The 18,116-nt window shown below is 46.9% G+C and overlaps 1 protein-coding gene across 1 annotated transcript; it reads left to right on the top strand.

Annotated features, from left to right (window-relative positions):
- Window positions 1-706: 706 nt before the first annotated feature.
- Window positions 707-13,080, top strand: FKBP9 (FK506 binding protein 9, 63 kDa). Its single transcript, XM_008947115.1, has 9 exons — window positions 707-869; window positions 1,433-1,622; window positions 3,061-3,206; window positions 4,392-4,581; window positions 7,029-7,174; window positions 8,326-8,512; window positions 10,388-10,533; window positions 11,981-12,144; window positions 12,898-13,080. The coding sequence occupies exons 1-9, from the start codon at window positions 782-784 to the stop codon at window positions 13,078-13,080; spliced, it is 1,440 nt and encodes a 479-aa protein (XP_008945363.1). The 5' UTR covers window positions 707-781.
- Window positions 13,081-18,116: the final 5,036 nt, after the last annotated feature.

The raw sequence follows: 18,116 nt of genomic DNA, 5'->3' as shown, positions 1-18,116 counted from the left end.
GGAAAGCTTTAAATCATTTGAGCATCATTTCTTTTGCCTTTCAAATGTTGGCGTATCATCACGGGGAGGGATCATTTAGCTGGGTCTCTTGATTCTTGCTCTGTCAAACTTGCTGTTTAAAGCACGTGTCTATTTTTTTCTATTTTAAGTCCTAGTAGCATGAGAGCTGGGAATGTGGAGGAGAAAATAAGTAACCAACTGAAGAAAATAAACAATCAGTTGGCAAATCTCACAACTATTACGTGGCAAAGCGTCTTTTTCCCTTTCCTCTTCTCCCATGGTGAATGTCTCACGCTATAAAACTTACCAGTCTTCCATAATATTTTTGTGGTGTTACCAAAATCAATGCATTGAGCTCCTACTGTGGGGGCACTTGTTTTTCATCTCTTGTAATAATGTCTAATTTTTCCTTTCCCACCCTAATTTTCCAGTGCTGCTTATAGAACTAGTGTGTAAATTAGCTGGTTGTAGTTACGGGCTTCGGGTGCCTGCAGCATACATCACATGCTGCTAAAATGTGTTTCAGATGGAGGAAAAGCAGGAGAGCTGGGATGAATTATCAGGAAGATTTAGATTTGTGCCTTCTCTTAGCAGCTGCCTGGTGATAAAGTTACGCTGTCAGGGCAAGGGGGAGGACAAGGGGTGGTTAAACTCTCAAAAAACTCATGGAATGGTGGGTAAGTGAACCACTAATGTTTGTTTTCCTCACTTTTCCCTCTTCAGCTATGACAGGGGATCCACATTCAACGTGTTTGTGGGAAAAGGTCAGCTCATTGCTGGGATGGACAAAGCCCTGGTGGGCATGTGCGTGAACGAGCGGCGGTTCGTGAGGATCCCCCCCAAGCTCGCCTACGGGAGCGAGGGCGTCTGTGAGTACAGCAGCAGCCCAGGGCAGAGCTGGCTGGGCAGCTCCTGCAGCAGAGCAGGTAGAAAGTGGAGACACAGAAGAGTAGAAGGGTAGAAATGGCACGTTGTGAGTTTCTGGGAGATTCTGCCCTGCTCGGGGGTGTTTGTTAAGCCTGTGCCTCATGGTTCCAGGCTCTGAAGGAAGAGCTTCTGACTGTAGAGGACCTTCAGCAAATGAACCTTCCTACTGTAGTGAACTTTTTATACCTACTTCGCTGTCACTTATTGTGGTTTGGCATTGCAGTGCTGCTCGTGTCAGTGCCAAAAGCAGCTTTGCCCTGCAGACCCTGAGGCAACAAATGCTGAATCAAGAGCAGTTTGCCTGGTGGACAATATTTGATAACGTTTCATGTTGCCAGATTCTTCCCCTCCTTGTGTAGCTGCACCAGTGACGTGGGGAGAGTGGGATATAAGCACAAAAGGAGCAAGTTGTGCATGGTGGATTTTATTTAGAGAAGGTGTAGATCGGTTCCCTTTTGCCCTGTAGGAGAAGGGAAATAAAACTGGTTGTGTTTTGCTTTTGCAGCTGGTGTGATACCCCCCAATGCTGTGCTCCATTTCGACGTGCTTCTGATTGATCTGTGGAACTCTGAGGATGAAGTGCAGGTTCAGACTTACTTCAAACCTGAGAAGTGTCCTCGCACCGTCCAGGTGTCCGACTTCGTACGGTACCATTACAATGGGACCTTCTTAGATGGGACCCTGTTTGATTCGAGGTATGCAGCTGGGTTGTTTGTTTCTGTGTCTGTTAATAAATATGTGGTGTCACTTTAAACCATCAATTCCTCTCCCTTGGCTGCTGTAACAATTAATGCTGATTGCCCAGGCAGACAAGAAATGAAAGCTAATGTCGTGTGCCATTCTTCATTCAGGGGTTGTGGGACAGCAGTACTGACTCAAACCAGTAGAACCCTACATTATTTCTGTGTGAGCATTACCTGCCCAGATCTTTTCTTTATTAAACTTCATTCCCTGTCTCTCTGTTACTACTCATTGCTGTCAGGTAATAGTTTCTGTAGCCACTGCAGCATGGCTGTTCATCCTAGAGACAAGCTTTAGAAACTAAGCAGAGTTTCTGATGAAATTGTGCTACTGACACTTCCATACTGAGATTTTAAGTTTATAGCATGTGCACTTCATTAAAGTTCTGTGTAAATGATGCTTTAGCATCTGTTGTATGTTTGTGAGCCACTTATCAAAACCTCTGTTAGGTTCCTGAGATGGGTAACTGGGGCAGGGAGGGAGGAATAACCCCATACACCAGTTAGGGACTGACCTGCTGGAAAGTGGCTCCATAGAGAAGGACCTGGGAGCCCTGGTGGGCACCAGGTTAACCATGAGCCAGCAGTGTGCATTTGTGGTCAGGAAGGCAAATAGTCTCCTGGGGAGCATTAAGAGATATGTGACCAGCAGGTCAAGGGAGGTTCTTCTCTCTACTCTACCCTGGTGAGGCCACACCTGGAGTACTGTATCCAGTTCTGGGCTTCCCAGTTCAAAACAGACAAGGAGCTACTGCAGAGAGTCCAGTGGGGGCTACGAAGATGCTGTGGGGACTGGAGCATCTCTGGGACAAGGAAAGGCTGAGAGTTCTGGGGCTGGTTAGCCTGGAGAAGAGAAGACTGAGAGGGGATCTGATCAATGCTGATCAATATCTAAAGGGTGAGTGTCAGGAGGATGGGGTCAGACTCTTGCCAGTGGTGCCCAGTGACAGGACAAGGGGCAAGGGGCACAAACTGGAACCCAGGAGGTCCCATCTCAACATCAGGAAAAACTTTGGTGTGAGGGTGCCAGAGCCTGGAGCAGGCTGCCCAGAGAGGCTGTGGAGTCTCCTGCTCTGCAGAGATTCCAAACCCTCCTGGATGTGACCCTGGGCACCCTGCTGGGGGTGAGCTGCTGGAGCAGGGGGGGTGGACGAGGTGACCTCCAGAGGTCCCTTCCAACCCCACCACGCTGTGATCCTGTGTGAGCACTCTGGGAAGCACCACCCAGCCACCCTGGGTGAATCAAGGAACAACATTTCTGGAGCAGTAAGTTGTGAGTTACACTGTGCACAGCGTGCGGCTTTTAAAGATTCTTATTGTTCGTTCCTGTGGCTGGCTGACACTTGGTTGTGGGGTTGTATTTGTTTTTTTTTCCTTTTTTCCCCATTTTTAGCCACAATCGGATGCGCACGTACGACACCTATGTGGGCATTGGGTGGCTGATTCCTGGCATGGACCAAGGCCTGCTGGGGATGTGTGTGGGGGAGAAGCGCCTCATCACGATTCCACCTTTCCTGGCCTATGGAGAGGAAGGAGATGGTAACAGGCATTCTTTTTTTTTTGTATCTGAGTCATCTGTAGTTTAAAACAAACTTTGTGTATTTTAAATGTATGTGCAGCCTTCTGACCCAATTCAGACAGAGCAAAGAGATGGAGAGAGAGGTTCAAAGTGCATTATGTGCAGGATTGGACTGATTAGAAAAGATTTTTTTAAAATTGCAAGATTTTAAAAAAAATTCAATCAGTACATTGCTTAACAGCCACGTTGTTGATACAATTGTAAACTTTATATACTCAAATTTTATTTCATTCTAATCTCTGCTTAATATCTAGTGGCTCCAAAAACTTGGAAGTGAAGTGACTGCATTATTCTTACAGCTGCCACAGAGAGCAGAAAACTTTTGAGAAAAGTAACATGTATTTTTAATTCTTCTTTTTTTTAAAAAAAAAAATTTGCAACCAATGCACTAGTAAGTACAAGATGGATTAATTGTGCCATGAGACTGTTTGCAGCCTGCAGGTCATACATAGAGGTCCCCTCTGTGTTAAGTGTGGGGGCAGTTAGGTATAATTTAGGACTCTTAATTCTTCAGTTCTTTCTCTGCCCTACTATTTAAGGATTTCATACCCTTCCATGATTTTGTCACCATTAACTGTGAGAGCCTCCATGGACAGCAGAACTTGGTGGAGTTACAGTTTTAAAATTTTGCCAAGATCTTGAGCTCAATGGCTCCCAGTCGGAGCAACCAACACTATAATTTGTGTGTTGATGAAGAGGTACTTTTTCACTGAGATACCCAATTTACCCTTCTTCAGCTTCCATCACGTGATCTCCTGTTTCAATATTGGCAGGATGAGAAGAGCTGATCTACCCAGTTTATATTCTAATGTTATTTGATGCACTTCCATGAAGGGTGTTGGAAGTGCTGCTAGGCTAACCCGTGCAGCTCCAATGGAGTGCTGTCTGTTGACCAAGGTGGGTGCTGCTGAAGAGGCTGTGGTTTCCAGTGAGGCAGTGCCATCACAGTGGGAACACTGTGAGCATTGAGTGACAGACCCACACATGAACCAAAAAATGACTGCCTAGAAGCAGATCACACGGATTTATCCTGGGAGGTGAGGTGGTTGATACTCAGCAGTAGGTTGCTTCTCCTCATCAGATATGTTTTAACTCCTAGAGCACCTGCTATTTCTGACCTGGTTTTTGCTCTAACACTTTTGTAGGTAAGGAGATCCCTGGCCAAGCTTCCCTGGTCTTTGACGTGGTCTTGCTAGATCTCCATAACCCCAAGGATGGTGTTGCTATTGAGAACCAGGAGGTGCCTGAGTCATGTGAGCGGAGGAGCCAGGCGGGAGACTTCCTCCGCTACCACTACAACGGCACACTTCTGGATGGCACCTTGTTTGACTCCAGGTAACCAAACCACTCAGCCTGACACATCCCACCTCCAGTTTGACTCCCCTTTCATGTCCATAATACGTCCAAATAGAGTTCTTTGCTTTTCCTTCTGGTTGGAAATTTTTGAGTGAAGTTGGGAGTCTTGAAAACTGGTGGAAAACCTCTCTGTGTGAGGAGGAAGACAGAGAGCTGTTTTGTGTCATGACAGTATCACAGACGCCATCTAGGGGTGGTGATCCTCCGGGTGAGGCTTTGGACTCGTGCCAGGAGACTCTTTTTGCCCTGTAGAGTTTATCTACCAAATAGGTAATGCTACTGAAGAGAGAAAATAAACACAGTCCACAGGTGACATCCTGAGAACGGTGAGTTTGTGTGCTAATGGACGGTTTGAGGTTCATCTCAAGACAGTCTTTCCATCTGTGCTTGAACACTGGCTTGTGTTTTGAAGGTTAATGACTTTCAAGCCTGGAATCAGCAATGAGGTCTCTGTGGTAAAGGAAGAGGGGTTGCTGTTGTGTCAGATTCAAAGCTCTTTGGGCACATCAGCCTCATGCACAGAATGACATGATGAATAATACTCATACCCTCCTGTCACTTTTATTTGCTCTTTAATGAGCAGTACTTTACCTTCCCACTCCAGCTGTCAGAACAGCTGGCACAAGTAGCTAAAAAGAGTTGAAAATGAGCCACTGTAAAATGTTTCATGAAATTAACTCAGGGAAAAATGTTTAGTACTACTAGGGGTGCTGCAAGCTGAAGATCAGGATCAGTTTGCAAACGTAAGCTGTGTAGAATTGCTTTGTGCTACCTCCCATGAGAAGGAGCCACAGAATTGTGTGTTTTGTATTTGAATTGAGGTGTGGTAAGGTTCAGGATCATCCCTGACCTCCTCATTCAGCTGCCCAGCTTGGTGGGAGGATAGCAGGAGACCTGCATCGACAGTCATCACTGCAGACTTTAACTTACAGCTTAGGAGAACTTTTAAGTTAAGAATTTAAAGCCTATCCACAGTGCACCTGCCCAGAATCTCTCTTTTTTGAGATGTAAATAAATATTGTCTGTAGCAATTAAGTAATTTTTGAAAATGGCTTTATTATTTATATTGGGGTTGTTGGCCAGAAATAGCAATAAATGCTTTGCAGACAGCAGCCTCTACATCACTGTAAAGTGCTGACAGTTGTTAGAGGGATTGTTAGGGCATCATACCCTGGCCTCCTGCAGAATTTACAAGAAAGGCCAATAACTAACAAGTATCTGTGAATAAATAGAGGGGCTAACAGTAGGTATTGAAAGCATTGGAGTTGTCAAGGAAAAAATTCCTCACTAGTACAGGGAGCGTGCCAAAAGCACTGTGAATGGCTGAGGTGGAGAGTTCTAATAATATTTTCTTCCTATTTTTTTTTCCTCTGCAATGTTCAGCTGCAGAACTGCCCTTGGGCAGCTCAGCCAGGGCTGTCTGGACTTAGAGCAGTTGAATAAACCTCTGAATTCCATCAGGGTCTGTACTGGTCTTGCTCTTTCCCACAGTTACCTGGTAAAGTTGAATTGAAACCTTTCTGCCTTCCCTTCCTTGGGCTGTGCTTTCATGTAGCACGCCTGGCAGAAGACAGACACAGCCTTGTAGTAAGCATAGTTTGTTGTCACAGGCTTGTTTTATCCTATTGTCAGGTGTCAAAGCAGATCCTTCAACCTACATGAAAGTGATTGACATAGTTGAGAGTTGTTGAGAGTGAGGTCTCCCCTGAGCCTCCTTTTCCCCAGGCTAAAGAACTCCAGGTCCCTCAGCTGCTCCTCACAAGACTTATGCTCTAGATCCCTCATCAGCTTTGTTGCCCTTCTTTGTACACGCTCTGGCATCTCAATGCTCTAGATCCCTCATCAGCTTTGTTGGCCTTCTTTGTACACGCTCTGGCATCACAGTGTCCTTGTTGAGGGGCCCAAAACTGAACCCAGAACACAAGCTGCAGCCTCACCAGTGCTGAGTACAGGGGGACAATCACTTCCTTACTCCTGTTGGCCACACTTTTGCTGGTACAAGCCAGGATGCTGTTGGCCTTTGTGGCCACCTGGGCACACTGCTGGCTCATCTTCAGGTGGCTGTTGATGAACACCCCCAGGTCTTTTTCTGCCAGGCAGTTTCCAGCCACTCTGCCCCAGGCCTGGAGCATTGCCTGGGGCTGTTGTGACCCAAGTGCAGGATCCAGCACTTGTTGAACCTTATCCCTTGGTCCTCATCCCATTGATCCACCCTGGCCAGACCTCTGTAGAGCCTCCCTCCATGGACACACTTGGTGGGCTAAGCCCGTTGAGCGTGGTGATTGCATTGTGCCTCGAGCTAGTTAGTGACCATGTGCTTGACCTTGACCTTAAGTGGTTTAAGAATTATCTCTCAGACCTGTTGGAAGGTTCTGTGCTTTCTGGAGCCCCTCCAGCCCTGCTGAAATGCAGATTTTTTTCCACAGCTACTCCCGAAATCGCACGTACGACACCTATGTTGGGAAGGGCTACGTGATTGCTGGGATGGATGAAGGTTTGCTGGGTGTGTGCACTGGTGAAAAGAGGCGGATAATAATCCCCCCCCATCTCGGGTATGGAGAAGAAGGGAGAGGTGAGCTTGACTTTTCATTCAGTCTTCCAGAATGAGTGATGGTTTAGTGTGTCTCTGTGTAGTTCTGTATTTTTTTGTCCTTTGATAAGTTTATGAATGAGTTCATTATTTTGTGGCCTCACAACTGACAGGATTACACCTAGAATTTGCAAAATTACTTTAATTAGCTGAATAAGTAGGACAATAAGAATGCAGAACAATCTCACCTGTAATTAGTGACCTGAAAGTATTTGGATAATTAGTGTTTTGGGCTGACTGGTACTTTGGTGCCAGGAGCTCTGCAGTGTGAGATCTTCCTTTCTTCTCTTAACAAGCTCTGTATGCTGATGGAATTCATCCTGTTAAATTTTCTGCCCCGTTCCTTCCCCAGCTGTGGGTTTTGTGGGCTCCTAAGCCACCTCTGGATGGACGTGTCTGTCAGTCCTGGGAGTGCACTGGCACATTATCCTGGGAAGCAGGGGGAGAAGTTCCTTGCTATGAGGACGTTTTAGGGCAGTGTAACCTTTTAGACATAATGGCATTCCCTGAAGCATGAGAAGTCCTGCAAGAATTTTGATGATCAGTGTGGAATTCATCCTGTTAAATTTTCTGCCCAGTTCCTTCCCCAGCTGTGGGTTTTGTGGGCTCCTAAACCACCTCTGGAGGGATGTGTCTGTCAGTCCTGGGAGTGCACTGGCACATTATCCTGGGAAGCAGGGGGAGAAGTTCCTTGCTATGAGGACGTTTTAGGGCAGTGTAACCTTTTAGACATAATGGCATTCCCTGAAGCAAGTCCTGCAAGAATTTTGTTGATCAGTGATGAGTTGGCACATGAAACACTAATCAGTTATTTAGGGTAGTCACAGGAAATACCTACAGGAATTATTGCTTCATTTCTCCATAATTTTCAGTTCAATAAGAATGGAAATTTTTTCCTTCACTGTTGAACTGAATGTTTAGCACTAGTTTTTCCCACGTTGGATGCAGTTTGCATCTGTCACATAGAGAAGAGATGTAATCCTTCAATTCTGACTGAGAAGAGCAAAATGACTCCATGGGACAACACAGTGACACCAGATCCTCCTCCAGGCTGCAGCACCTGCCCATCATAAGCCATCCCAATGCTCCGGGTACCATTTCTTCCTCTACTTGCTCATTTGCTTCCCATTTAGGAAAGATTCCAGGCTCTGCAGTGCTGGTCTTTGACATCCACGTGGTTGACTTCCACAACCCCTCGGATTCGGTGGGCATCACTGTGAACCACAAACCTTCCAACTGCACCGTGCTGAGCAAGAAGGGAGATTACCTCAAGTACCACTACAACGCCTCGCTGCTGGACGGCACGCTGCTGGACTCCACGTGAGTCTGTCACCTCCTGAAGGAACCAGCCCTGGCAGCTGGGGAATCAGGGGGAGTTCTTTCTTCTTGCCCCCTGCAAAGCGGGCTGGCAGGGAAGAAAGAATTTTTAAGTAAAAAATGGAGTGTTTCTGTAGGATATATTTTTCTTTTTACATCTGCCTGCCTGAGGTGTAGAGGAGGAGGTAAAGAAAGACAGTCTGTCCTGGAGTAATGAGAGAACTGGGAACAAAGAGGATGTAGGAGAGTGTTGGAGAACATAAACACTACAGCTGGAGTGGTGAAACGGGTTGTCTGCGTGGCAGCCTGGTTTAAATGGGTGCTTCAGGTGTCTGGGCTGGCCATACCAGAGTGACACAGGGCTCAGCATGAATGAGCTGTCCAAGTTGGTTCCATTTTTTGGGTAGGATTTGTGCTCTGTGCTGATGGAGTGCTCCCCAGAGAGGTCTGGCAGGGCTGCTTGGTGTAGTCTCGTTAAAGCTGTCTCGAGTGTGGTTTGTAGTAACTGGTCACCCACACAGGTGTAGTTTTCCTGTAGTGTGGTGTTGTGGTAAGTGTCAGCATTGGGAAGGGCTTCATCATGACTGTGATGACAATGTTCCTCTTCCTCCTTCCTGTTGACAGTAGGTTGATGAGGGAAGCAAGAGATTGCTCCAGTCTATCTCATGGAGAACTAAAGTGAGCCCATGCTGCTGTTGCTACAAGGATGCTTCTGCTAGCTTATTTTCTGCTTTCATTTTTGGATAGCAGAAGTCATCTAAATAATATTTTATTTTCAGAAGGGAAACTGGGAAAAGCTGTTTTTGCCTGGGTCATAATTAACACAGGAAGCAGCTCATGGTTTTCAGTGTCCACAGCAGCCTGCAGAGCTGCAGAGCAGGTGGAGGTTGAAGCTCAGGGTGTGCTGCTGTGGGGAAGTGCTGTGTTTGGATCCAAAACACCTCTCCATGGCAGGGACACTCAATTCCCTTCCTGCAGCAGGAACCGAGGGGTGTCCAGACTGTCTTACCCAAAACAGTTGACAGAGAATCAAAGACCATGAATTGTGTGCTCCTAATTTTAAGGCTGACCTCCTGGCCACTGAGTTGTTTTCTTTGCAGATAACACTGCTGTACAAACACGTCCTGCAGTGGTACAGCCAAGCCAAGTAACCAAAGAAAGGAGAGCTACAGAAGAAAGGCTCCTGCTGCTGTGGCACATACTGAGTGACAGCCCCTAACACTGCACCCTTTGCTTTTAAAATCACAAAATGTGCTTTAACTTCAGGGGGTTTTAATTTGTGATAATTCCTAATTTTATAAGCGGGCTGCCAGCAGCAAGGTATAATCCAGAATATAATGTGGCTGAAGAGCAGCAGTAGCAGAATACTTCCAAGCTGTCATGTTAAGTGAGTGCCACACTGCAGTGAGTCCATTAGAGGGGTGCCTGAGCCACAGGAATGCACCCACATCCTTACAGGGTGGTGGCTGTGGGACAAATGTACGTCTGCATCCTTACATCTGCTACAGAGTCCAACTTCATTAGGGAAAAAATACGTGAAAGGCAAAAGCCCTTATTCTGAGATAAAATACTTTGGGGTTTGACAGGATGAATGATTTTATGTGGATTTCATTGGAGTAGCCTGTAGTTTTAGTGCCAGGTGGCTTGTCAGCAGCAGGGACGCTCCTGTTTGGTGTTGGCTGTGAGTCACCTTGAGATGAGCTCCAGGGAGCTGCTTGGTAGAACAGAGCATTGGGCATGGAGTTAATTTTTGGCAGTGACAGGGTAGTCACTAGAAGCTGCTATTTCTGTGGTAAACTTGAACAACAGAAATTGAAATACACTCATTGTTCGTTGAGTTTCTATTTATTTATTTATTTTTATTTCTTTCCTCTCTAGACACAGCCTTGGCAAGACCTACAACATAGTCCTGGGCTCTGGGCAGGTGGTGGTGGGGATGGACATGGGCCTTCAGGACATGTGTGTCGGGGAGCGACGGACGGTCGTGATTCCACCTCACCTCGGTTATGGAGAAGAAGGAGTTGGTGAGTGAGCAAAAGCTACTGCACACCCACTGAGCATCTCCTGGGTAACTGAGACACAGCCATGCACGTGTTGTTACCTGCTGTGCACTAGGTGACTGTCTCTTAGGTGCTTCGATGGGATATTTTAGGGTTTTTGTCACATAGCCAGCACCCATTCCCCAGTGAGATGAAGGTGCTGTCTGTGCTGTGCTGTAAGCCATGCTGTGGCTTTTTACCCATAAAAAGACCATTCCAGTAGAGAAGGGAACACCCCCCAGCAATGCTGCTGTGTCAGAGGGGAAAGCTCCAGGCACTCTGGTGTTGCAGAGGGATGCAAACACTGTTCTCTGTGGTGGGGAGCTGGGGCCTCGCCCCATGTTATTCAGGGACACAGACCTGCAGGGGGCTGTTCAGCACTCACCTCTTAAAATATTCAAAGAAAACTCAAAATTCAGAAACAACTTACTGCATGTGAGGTGCAGAGCAGCGTGTCGGTGCTGTTGGAACCCAACACTGATACATTTAAGGCAGTTTGCTCTGTCAGAGCATTGAGGCTTGCCAGTTTTTAATGACAGGGACAGCAATAATAAAAAAAAATACAGAAGTGACAGGAACTTTCCTATCCCAGTATGTGGCTGTTACTGGTCTTGCAAAAGACTCAAGGGGAAGGAGACTATCAGGGGATCACCAGGATCAGCAAACTCTGACATGTATGGAAACAGCTGCCTAAGTTGCTGTGTTCTTTGAATAGCTCCAGAACAATTTGTGTTTATAAAGACTGTCAAGTATCACGTGCCAAGCTTAATGGAGAATTAATTTGTGATGAGAAGTAAAGCAGCATTTTCAATACTACCTGTCTTCCATGAAAAATTAGGAGTATTATACAGATAGGCAACATTTTATAGGATAAAATTGCAGTTATATATAATACATTGAAAATTTCCTCATAACATAAAAAGGCTCACAGGTATTTGCCAACATTCAAACTGCTTTGGATGTACCTGGTCTGAAATGTTCCTTGTTGTTAGTGTTTTGGGATTCACCCAGATACCTGAGCAGATGGCCTGTTTGCTGCTGGACAGAACTCAGAGGTGACCTAGATTTTCTTTTTCAAGGATAAATTAAACTCCTTCCCTGGTTTAATTGAGGCAACATCTCAAGCTGTTGCAATGCTGCTGAGTCTGTCAGTAGCCCCTTGACACACAGTGCAGTGGTGAGATAAAGGGGAATGGATTAATTCCTGCAGTTTGACCTTGATAAATAAAATTGGATGCACTTTGGTTATGAAAGCTTCCTTTATATTTCAATCACCTCTGCTGAAGTGAACAGGAAGATTTGGTGGGTTGGGGGGTCAGAGGAAAGAAGCACCTGCTGGAGCAGGAAGAGAAAGTGAATAATGGATTGAAAGGGAACATACCCTTGGGTGCAGGAGAGGATAAACACCCTTCCCTGCCCTTTGTTGTGACAGAGGGGGAAGTCCCTGGAAGTGCTGTGCTAGTGTTCGACATCGAGCTGCTGGAGCTGGTGTCTGGCCTGCCTGAAGGGTACATGTTCGTGTGGAACGGGGAGGTCTCTCCCAACCTTTTTGAAGAAATAGACCAGAATCATGATGGAGAGGTTCTTCTGGAGGAGGTAAGCTGGAACAGTGGAATGGCTTGCAGTGGTTTGCTGCTGCTGCTTTCATCAGGGTGTTTTCTCCTGCCACCATCAATGCAGGTGTTGATGGATGGGGTCTCCCCTCCTCTTCTTCTGACGTGGTGTTGGGTGTCAAATTAACAGGAAGACAGGTTGTCAGTTAAAACATGGCTGTTTAGCTTTAGAGAGAGAACCAAAAAGAAAAAGAAATAGAGGAGTGGTCACACTTCACACTACTTAAGATTATTTACTGCTGTGGTCTCCTTGGTCCACAACAGATGCTCAGGGCACAAGTGCAAGAGGCATTTAGTGATCAGTGACCCTTGGCTGTATCAGCCTTCTCAGTGTCTGTTCTTTGGAAGTTTGTGGTGAATTCCTGAGCCAAAGCTGAGCCTGGAGCAGTGCATCCAGACACTGATCACTTGTGGAGCCTGGCCGTGCCCGTGGCTGCTCCTTCCCCAGGGGACGCTGTCAGATCACCTTTGTCTTGTCATGGGTCCAGGACACACTGGAATAAGTGAGGGAATCCCTGTGGAGCTCCACAAAGAGTGATTTAACCTCACGTGTCTGTCCTAATTAGTCCCATGCAGTTGTAAGCTCTGTAGGATAGTAACAGCAAACTTGTACACACACTTAATAAGCAGCGAAGTGCTGAGCAGTCTACAACAGACAAATGCTACTTCTGTGAGTACTCTTGGGTCTCAATGCCCATTTCATTGTGAGCTGCTTTCTCCTCCTGTCCCTCCACAGTTTTCAGAGTACATTCAAGCTCAGGTTGATTCTGGCAAAGGAAAACTGGCTCCCGGGTTTGATTTTGAAATGATTGTTAAAAATATGTTCACCAATCAAGACCGGGATGGAAATGGCAAAGTTACTGCTGAAGAATTCAAGCTGAAAGACCAGGAGGCCAAAGAGGAACACGACGAGCTGTGAAGAGAAGGAAAAAGAGGAGTCCTGAGCTGACCTGCTGCTGGAACCCGTGTACTGGAAGGGGCTTTGGTACACGTGTTTCTGAGGGGTCAGCACTCGGAGGGACAGCCCGGTGTCTGCCTGTGCCTATGTGCTGGGAAGCTCCAAAACCAGGAGAGATTTTCAGCTGAAATTGTTAGGTTTAATTGAACCAAGTGTTAAGTGCCTCAAGCTAGGATGTATAAACGGATAAAACGTGTACTGCCATGCCTGGTGTCATGAACAACGTGGTCTGGTTTCATGCTAAAGATCAGAAATTCTCGTTGAACTCGGATGGGTGGATGGGTGGATGGGTGGATGGATGGTAGGGAGAAAACTCACCAAGTGCTTTTTAAAAGTGTTTTAAAAAAACCTTCTGTATCCAAAATATTTGTGCAGGAGAATGAACCAGAAGATATTCCCCATGCAAATAACCTGTAAAAACTGCCAGCTGCCTGGTTCCTTTCAGAGGGTGCAGGCACTCTTCCCAGGAACTGAACAAACTCGTGGGAATATTTGCCAGCAGGAGCTGCAGCAAGCTGCAGAACATGCAGGTGACAGTTGTGCCATCACAAAATTCCCATGAGCTGTGAGTTGACTTAAACAGGCCTAGAATTGTAACTGTGTCTGTGGTGGGTTTTCACCTTACAAAGCAGATTTCTGCTCTCTGTGTTGTACTCACCTCCTGCTGGCCATCAGTGACTCCTGAACCTTTCTAGTTGCAACCATATTTATAGTTCTGTTATAAATATTAGTCTTATGGGGTCCAAATGCTGGGTGTGACTGATGTAGTGCCGGGCTCGTGTCTCCTGTTTTGGGGATTGTTAGGGTGAGGAGTAAGTTCTTGGCAGAGCAGCTCGGCCTGGCCAACAGACAGGCAGTGATGGACTCAAGGAACAGCCCTGTCTGCCTGTGCCTGCAGACACTGCCTGCCCCTCGGGGCACAACCAGCAAACTCTCCAGGCAACCACCCTTTAGCTCTAAAAATGCAACAACCTGTTTAATAGAAAATACACCAGACTGTTTTTCTGGAAGCCTATGTGATCCCCCTGGTTACACTACCTGCAGAGAGCACGGATACACAGAGTAAGACACAGTCCCAGGCAGGCAGAGAGGGAGCTGTGTTTCCATTTTATGCTTTTCTCTAGTCTCTTGCTTCTCCCCATCTGCACACGTGGGTTCTGAGCTCCCTGAGATGCTCTTTTTAAGTTGGATGAGAACTTTTCACGTTGGTTTTTAACACAGTTGTTCTAGAAGGTGCAGCAAAATATTTTTTTGGAATTTGATACCATTCTTTTTTGTTAAATAAAGAGTTGATCAACTATTGCTGTGAAGGTTTTTCTTCTGGCGTTTTGGTTTGTTGGGAGGTAAATATTGGTCCTTTATACCAGATGTAAATATTGTGGATACCAGTGAATGGCATTTGCAGTCCAAAGGTAAATAACCCGAATGGTTCCTTGGAGACATTACCATCTTGTGACAACAGCTTTCTGCACAAAACTCTCCCCTTTCCCAAATTTTGGAGGTGGGTTGCTTGCTTTTTGCTGTGGTTCAGGTGCATTGTTTCTGCACGCTTACAGAGCTCAGATAGGAGCAGGAAGCAAGTTGGGATCTGTGGAAACAACTTACCCTGTTCTCACGACATGGGCTCCCAAAACTCAAGTCTGACTTCCAGATATCCAGAATTGTTCTCTCTGTCAAATCCTTAGTGACTAGCTCTTCCAGCTGGTTCCCAGGAGGTGCTCTGCAGAGTTCCTAGTAAGCCAGGAGAGAAGAGTGCTCCTCCAGGGCAGCTGCAGGACAGAGAGCAGCGCCGTGCACCCAAGTGCAGTCATTGGTAATCCTGAAGGTCACTGAGAAGTGCACACCAGGGGTGGGGCAGCGGATGGGACTTCCCCAGTGCCCCCAGCTGGGGCAAGTACCCCTGAAGTCCTCACTGTGTTGCTCCATCAGCCTTAGCAAGCACCGTTTGTGCTCCATCTAAATGATGTCTTTCTGTCAGGAGGAAGGTTTTGTTGCCTCCTCACCTCTTCCCCCCAAGTCTGGAGGCTGCCATTTTGGAAATGAAAACACAGCTTTGGGGGAAAGCAGAGAATAAATGGAGAAACTTGATGCAAATTAGTGGTACTTGTACAGGGCATTTACTTGCCCAGGCAAAGGCAACAGAACTACAACAAATAGGGGCTAAACTGTGTGAAATGGAGCATTTTTGACAGCTAACTTAGACCTTGTCAGTTCTTTTCCACTGGCAGCTGTTGGCTCCTCCCTCCAAGGAAGGCTATTTAGAGTATCTATTTGGGTACTTTCTTACATGCTTAACTGAGAGACCTCACTCAGAAGAACAGAAGATAACCCCTGAAGGGCTGTTGCTAGCCAGGTGAAGTGGATGGTTCAGCTCAGGAGGGACTCCAGCAGTCAGGAGACTCCAGGTGCCAGTCCCAGAGCTGGGCAGCTGACTCCCATTAGCAGCCGTTGCTGAAGGGAAGCTGCCCACAGCCAAGGTGGGTGGTCACCTATGGGACTGTCAGAGCTTCAGGGGAGGAGACAAGGTGGTGTGTGCCCAGAAAAATCCAGGTATTTATCCATATTTTTGTGGTTCTTCTGTCCTAATTTGACAGTGAAACTTTCTGCTCTGTAACTCTGCCTGTTCCAAGTATGTTCAGAAATTATACCAGTTTGCAGCTGTTGAACTCAAATATTGGTTTTTGGTTTTTGTTTTCTGTGTGAAAAAATATTTCCCTTTAAGCTGAAATATGGCATATTTAACTAGCCCTTGGTGCAGGTTTTTGGCTTAGTTCAGGACTGTTAGATTGTGTTTGACAGCAAGAGGACATTTGAGCTGCCTGTAACACCCTCTCCAAGGAGGAAACATTTTTAGCTAAATAAAGGTCCCAAATACTTAACCGTGGACATGTGTTACATGTTATGCTATATTGTGAGTAGGGTGAGGGAAAAAGGTTACAAATTCATTTACCTTTGCTGCTTAGTCCTTGCTTTAAACTTCAGGTACTCTTCTGGGTATGGAAAAATGGTCTGGGAAATGCATGATATCTTCCTTTCCATACTGAATCATAAATGAAATACACTTTTAGGGTTGAAAAATGTTTCTGGTTAGAAAATTGATTTAGAGAGATATATTGTGAGTTGTTTCTTTTGCCTCAAACTGAATGCAGGATCTGGATAGCTGGAGAAGGGTGGTTTAACCTGTAGCTGCAGTGTTAATAGTGTTTGCAGTTTGTTTTGTTCATGGTTCTGAGAGTATCAGTTTTGATAATATGAATTCTTGCTTCTAGACAATGAACTAGCAATAAAAAGATGGGGTTTTGAAAAAGTGGAGGATATCTAAAAGGGTTTTAAGTGCCCATGTAGTTGGGAAACCATCAAGTGGCCAGTTCTGATAGGCTTGGGCTCCAGGCAGGCTAAGCACTGACTTCAGTAATGTGGACTAAGGTGCAGCTGGAGACTACATGTTTCTGTCTGCCAGGATGTTCTGGTAACTGCTTTTAAACATGCTGCCTATTCCTTTTCCATGTTGCTCTGCATGTGCTCTTCTATGTGGTTTTGACTGATTTTTGTTTATTTTTAATTTTTCTTCAGCTGGGGGTGGGTTGAACAGTGAGGCCCTGGTGGTGCTGAAGCAGAGATGGCTTGGTTCCTGCAGGGCTGGGCGAGGTGAGGGAGGATCAGAGTGTGAAATCCTGAGCAAGTCAGATGGGAACACGGGGTGATCCTGCCTCTCAGAAACACTGCCCAGGGAGAGCAGAGCTGCTCCCAGAGTTGTTGTTCTGGTGCCAGGGAGATCCAGTGTGCTCGTAGCCATGACAATCTTGTGGCAGAAAGCATGTTGCTGGCCTGGCTTGCCCCGTGGAGCTGTGGTTATCAGCCACTTTTCACATACTCTAAATTTTAACTGTTATCTGGGTTCCAAAGGTAACCCTCCTGTAAACGGAAAATCTTGTCCCAGGGTAAACTTTGGGAGCAGTGCCTGGGAATTAGCCCCTTGCAGCTGGAGACTGGCTGAGTAAGCAGTGCATCCAAACACCTTGGTGTTTTTCACAAGTCCTTTGCCTTTTGGACTTTCCTTTGGCAGCTGTGACAAAGAGCCAGTGTGATTCCTTGTTTAAAAAGCTCCAGATCCAAGAAGCACCAACACTACTCTCTAAACCCTTGACATTAGCTCGAGCAAGGTAAATTCTGTAGGTTCCTAAACCCCAAAATGTGGACTGTTAATCAAGGCTGCCCTGTCCCTGGCTGCCCCAAGGGGACCTGCTGCACCCCAAGGGAACTGCTGCCCTTACCTGTGACTCCTTCCACGCCAGGCTGCAGGCCACGAGCCTCTCTCCTGCTGGGTGTGGGAGCCTCTCTCCTGCTGGGCATGGGTGACAGGCTGAAGAGCAGCTCTCCTGAGGCGGCTGTCCCTGCCCTGGAGCTCTGGAGCTCTCGTGGCTCGTGCTGCTGGGCTCTTGCTGGCCAGGCTGAGGCAGCTGCTGCTCCTGGCACCCCCAGGGCACCCTCAGCTCTCCCTGCTCTGCAAACGAGCATGGCCGAGTCGCCTCTGCCGGGTCCTCCCGTGGCTTGAGGGGTTTTCTGCTCCAAGGGTGGCTTCTGGGGTGCTCGCCTCTGGGGATCAAGCTGCCCCTGTGGAGGGACAGGAGCAGGGAGTACAGGGCTGTGGATTGTATGCAAGGAGAACATCAGTCAGTCTTTGCCTGCTGAGGTGCAGGCTGGAACTTCTGAAGGGTCCCAGAGGAGAGCTCCCTGCCAGCAGGGCACGGGCAGCTGATGAGGAGAGGCTGCTCACACCCCCTCAGGCTGCACACAGCCTCTGCCAGGCCACCAAAACACGGGGTGACGTGACTCCAGTCCACTGCACAGCGGGGTAGAGAACCTGCCCCCATCTTGCTGCCTTGGGGAAGTTCCAGCAGGTGTGGTAACAGATGTAAGGCTGCTGATTTGGGGGAAAACACGACCGCTGCTGTGAGCCAGAATTTAGATAACAGGCCACAGGCTGGGCAGAAAGA

This window comes from Merops nubicus, unplaced genomic scaffold, assembly GCF_000691845.1.
Source record: "Merops nubicus isolate BGI_N331 unplaced genomic scaffold, ASM69184v1 scaffold4799, whole genome shotgun sequence".
NCBI lineage: Eukaryota > Metazoa > Chordata > Aves > Coraciiformes > Meropidae > Merops > Merops nubicus.
The sequence above is the reverse complement of the archived record's forward strand: the minus strand, read 5'-3'. Positions and strand labels throughout refer to the sequence as shown.

What these genes read in the sequence shown, in the direction of transcription:
- FKBP9 (XM_008947115.1), top strand. Translation starts at nt 782, where the DNA reads ATGGACAAAGCCCTGGTGGGCATGTGCGTGAACGAGCGGCGGTTCGTG. An exon ending in CTACGGGAGCGAGGGCGTCT is followed by an intron (nt 870 to 1,432) that starts GTGAGTACAGCA and finishes TTGCTTTTGCAG; the next exon opens with CTGGTGTGATACCCCCCAAT. An exon ending in GGGACCCTGTTTGATTCGAG is followed by an intron (nt 1,623 to 3,060) that starts GTATGCAGCTGG and finishes CCCCATTTTTAG; the next exon opens with CCACAATCGGATGCGCACGT.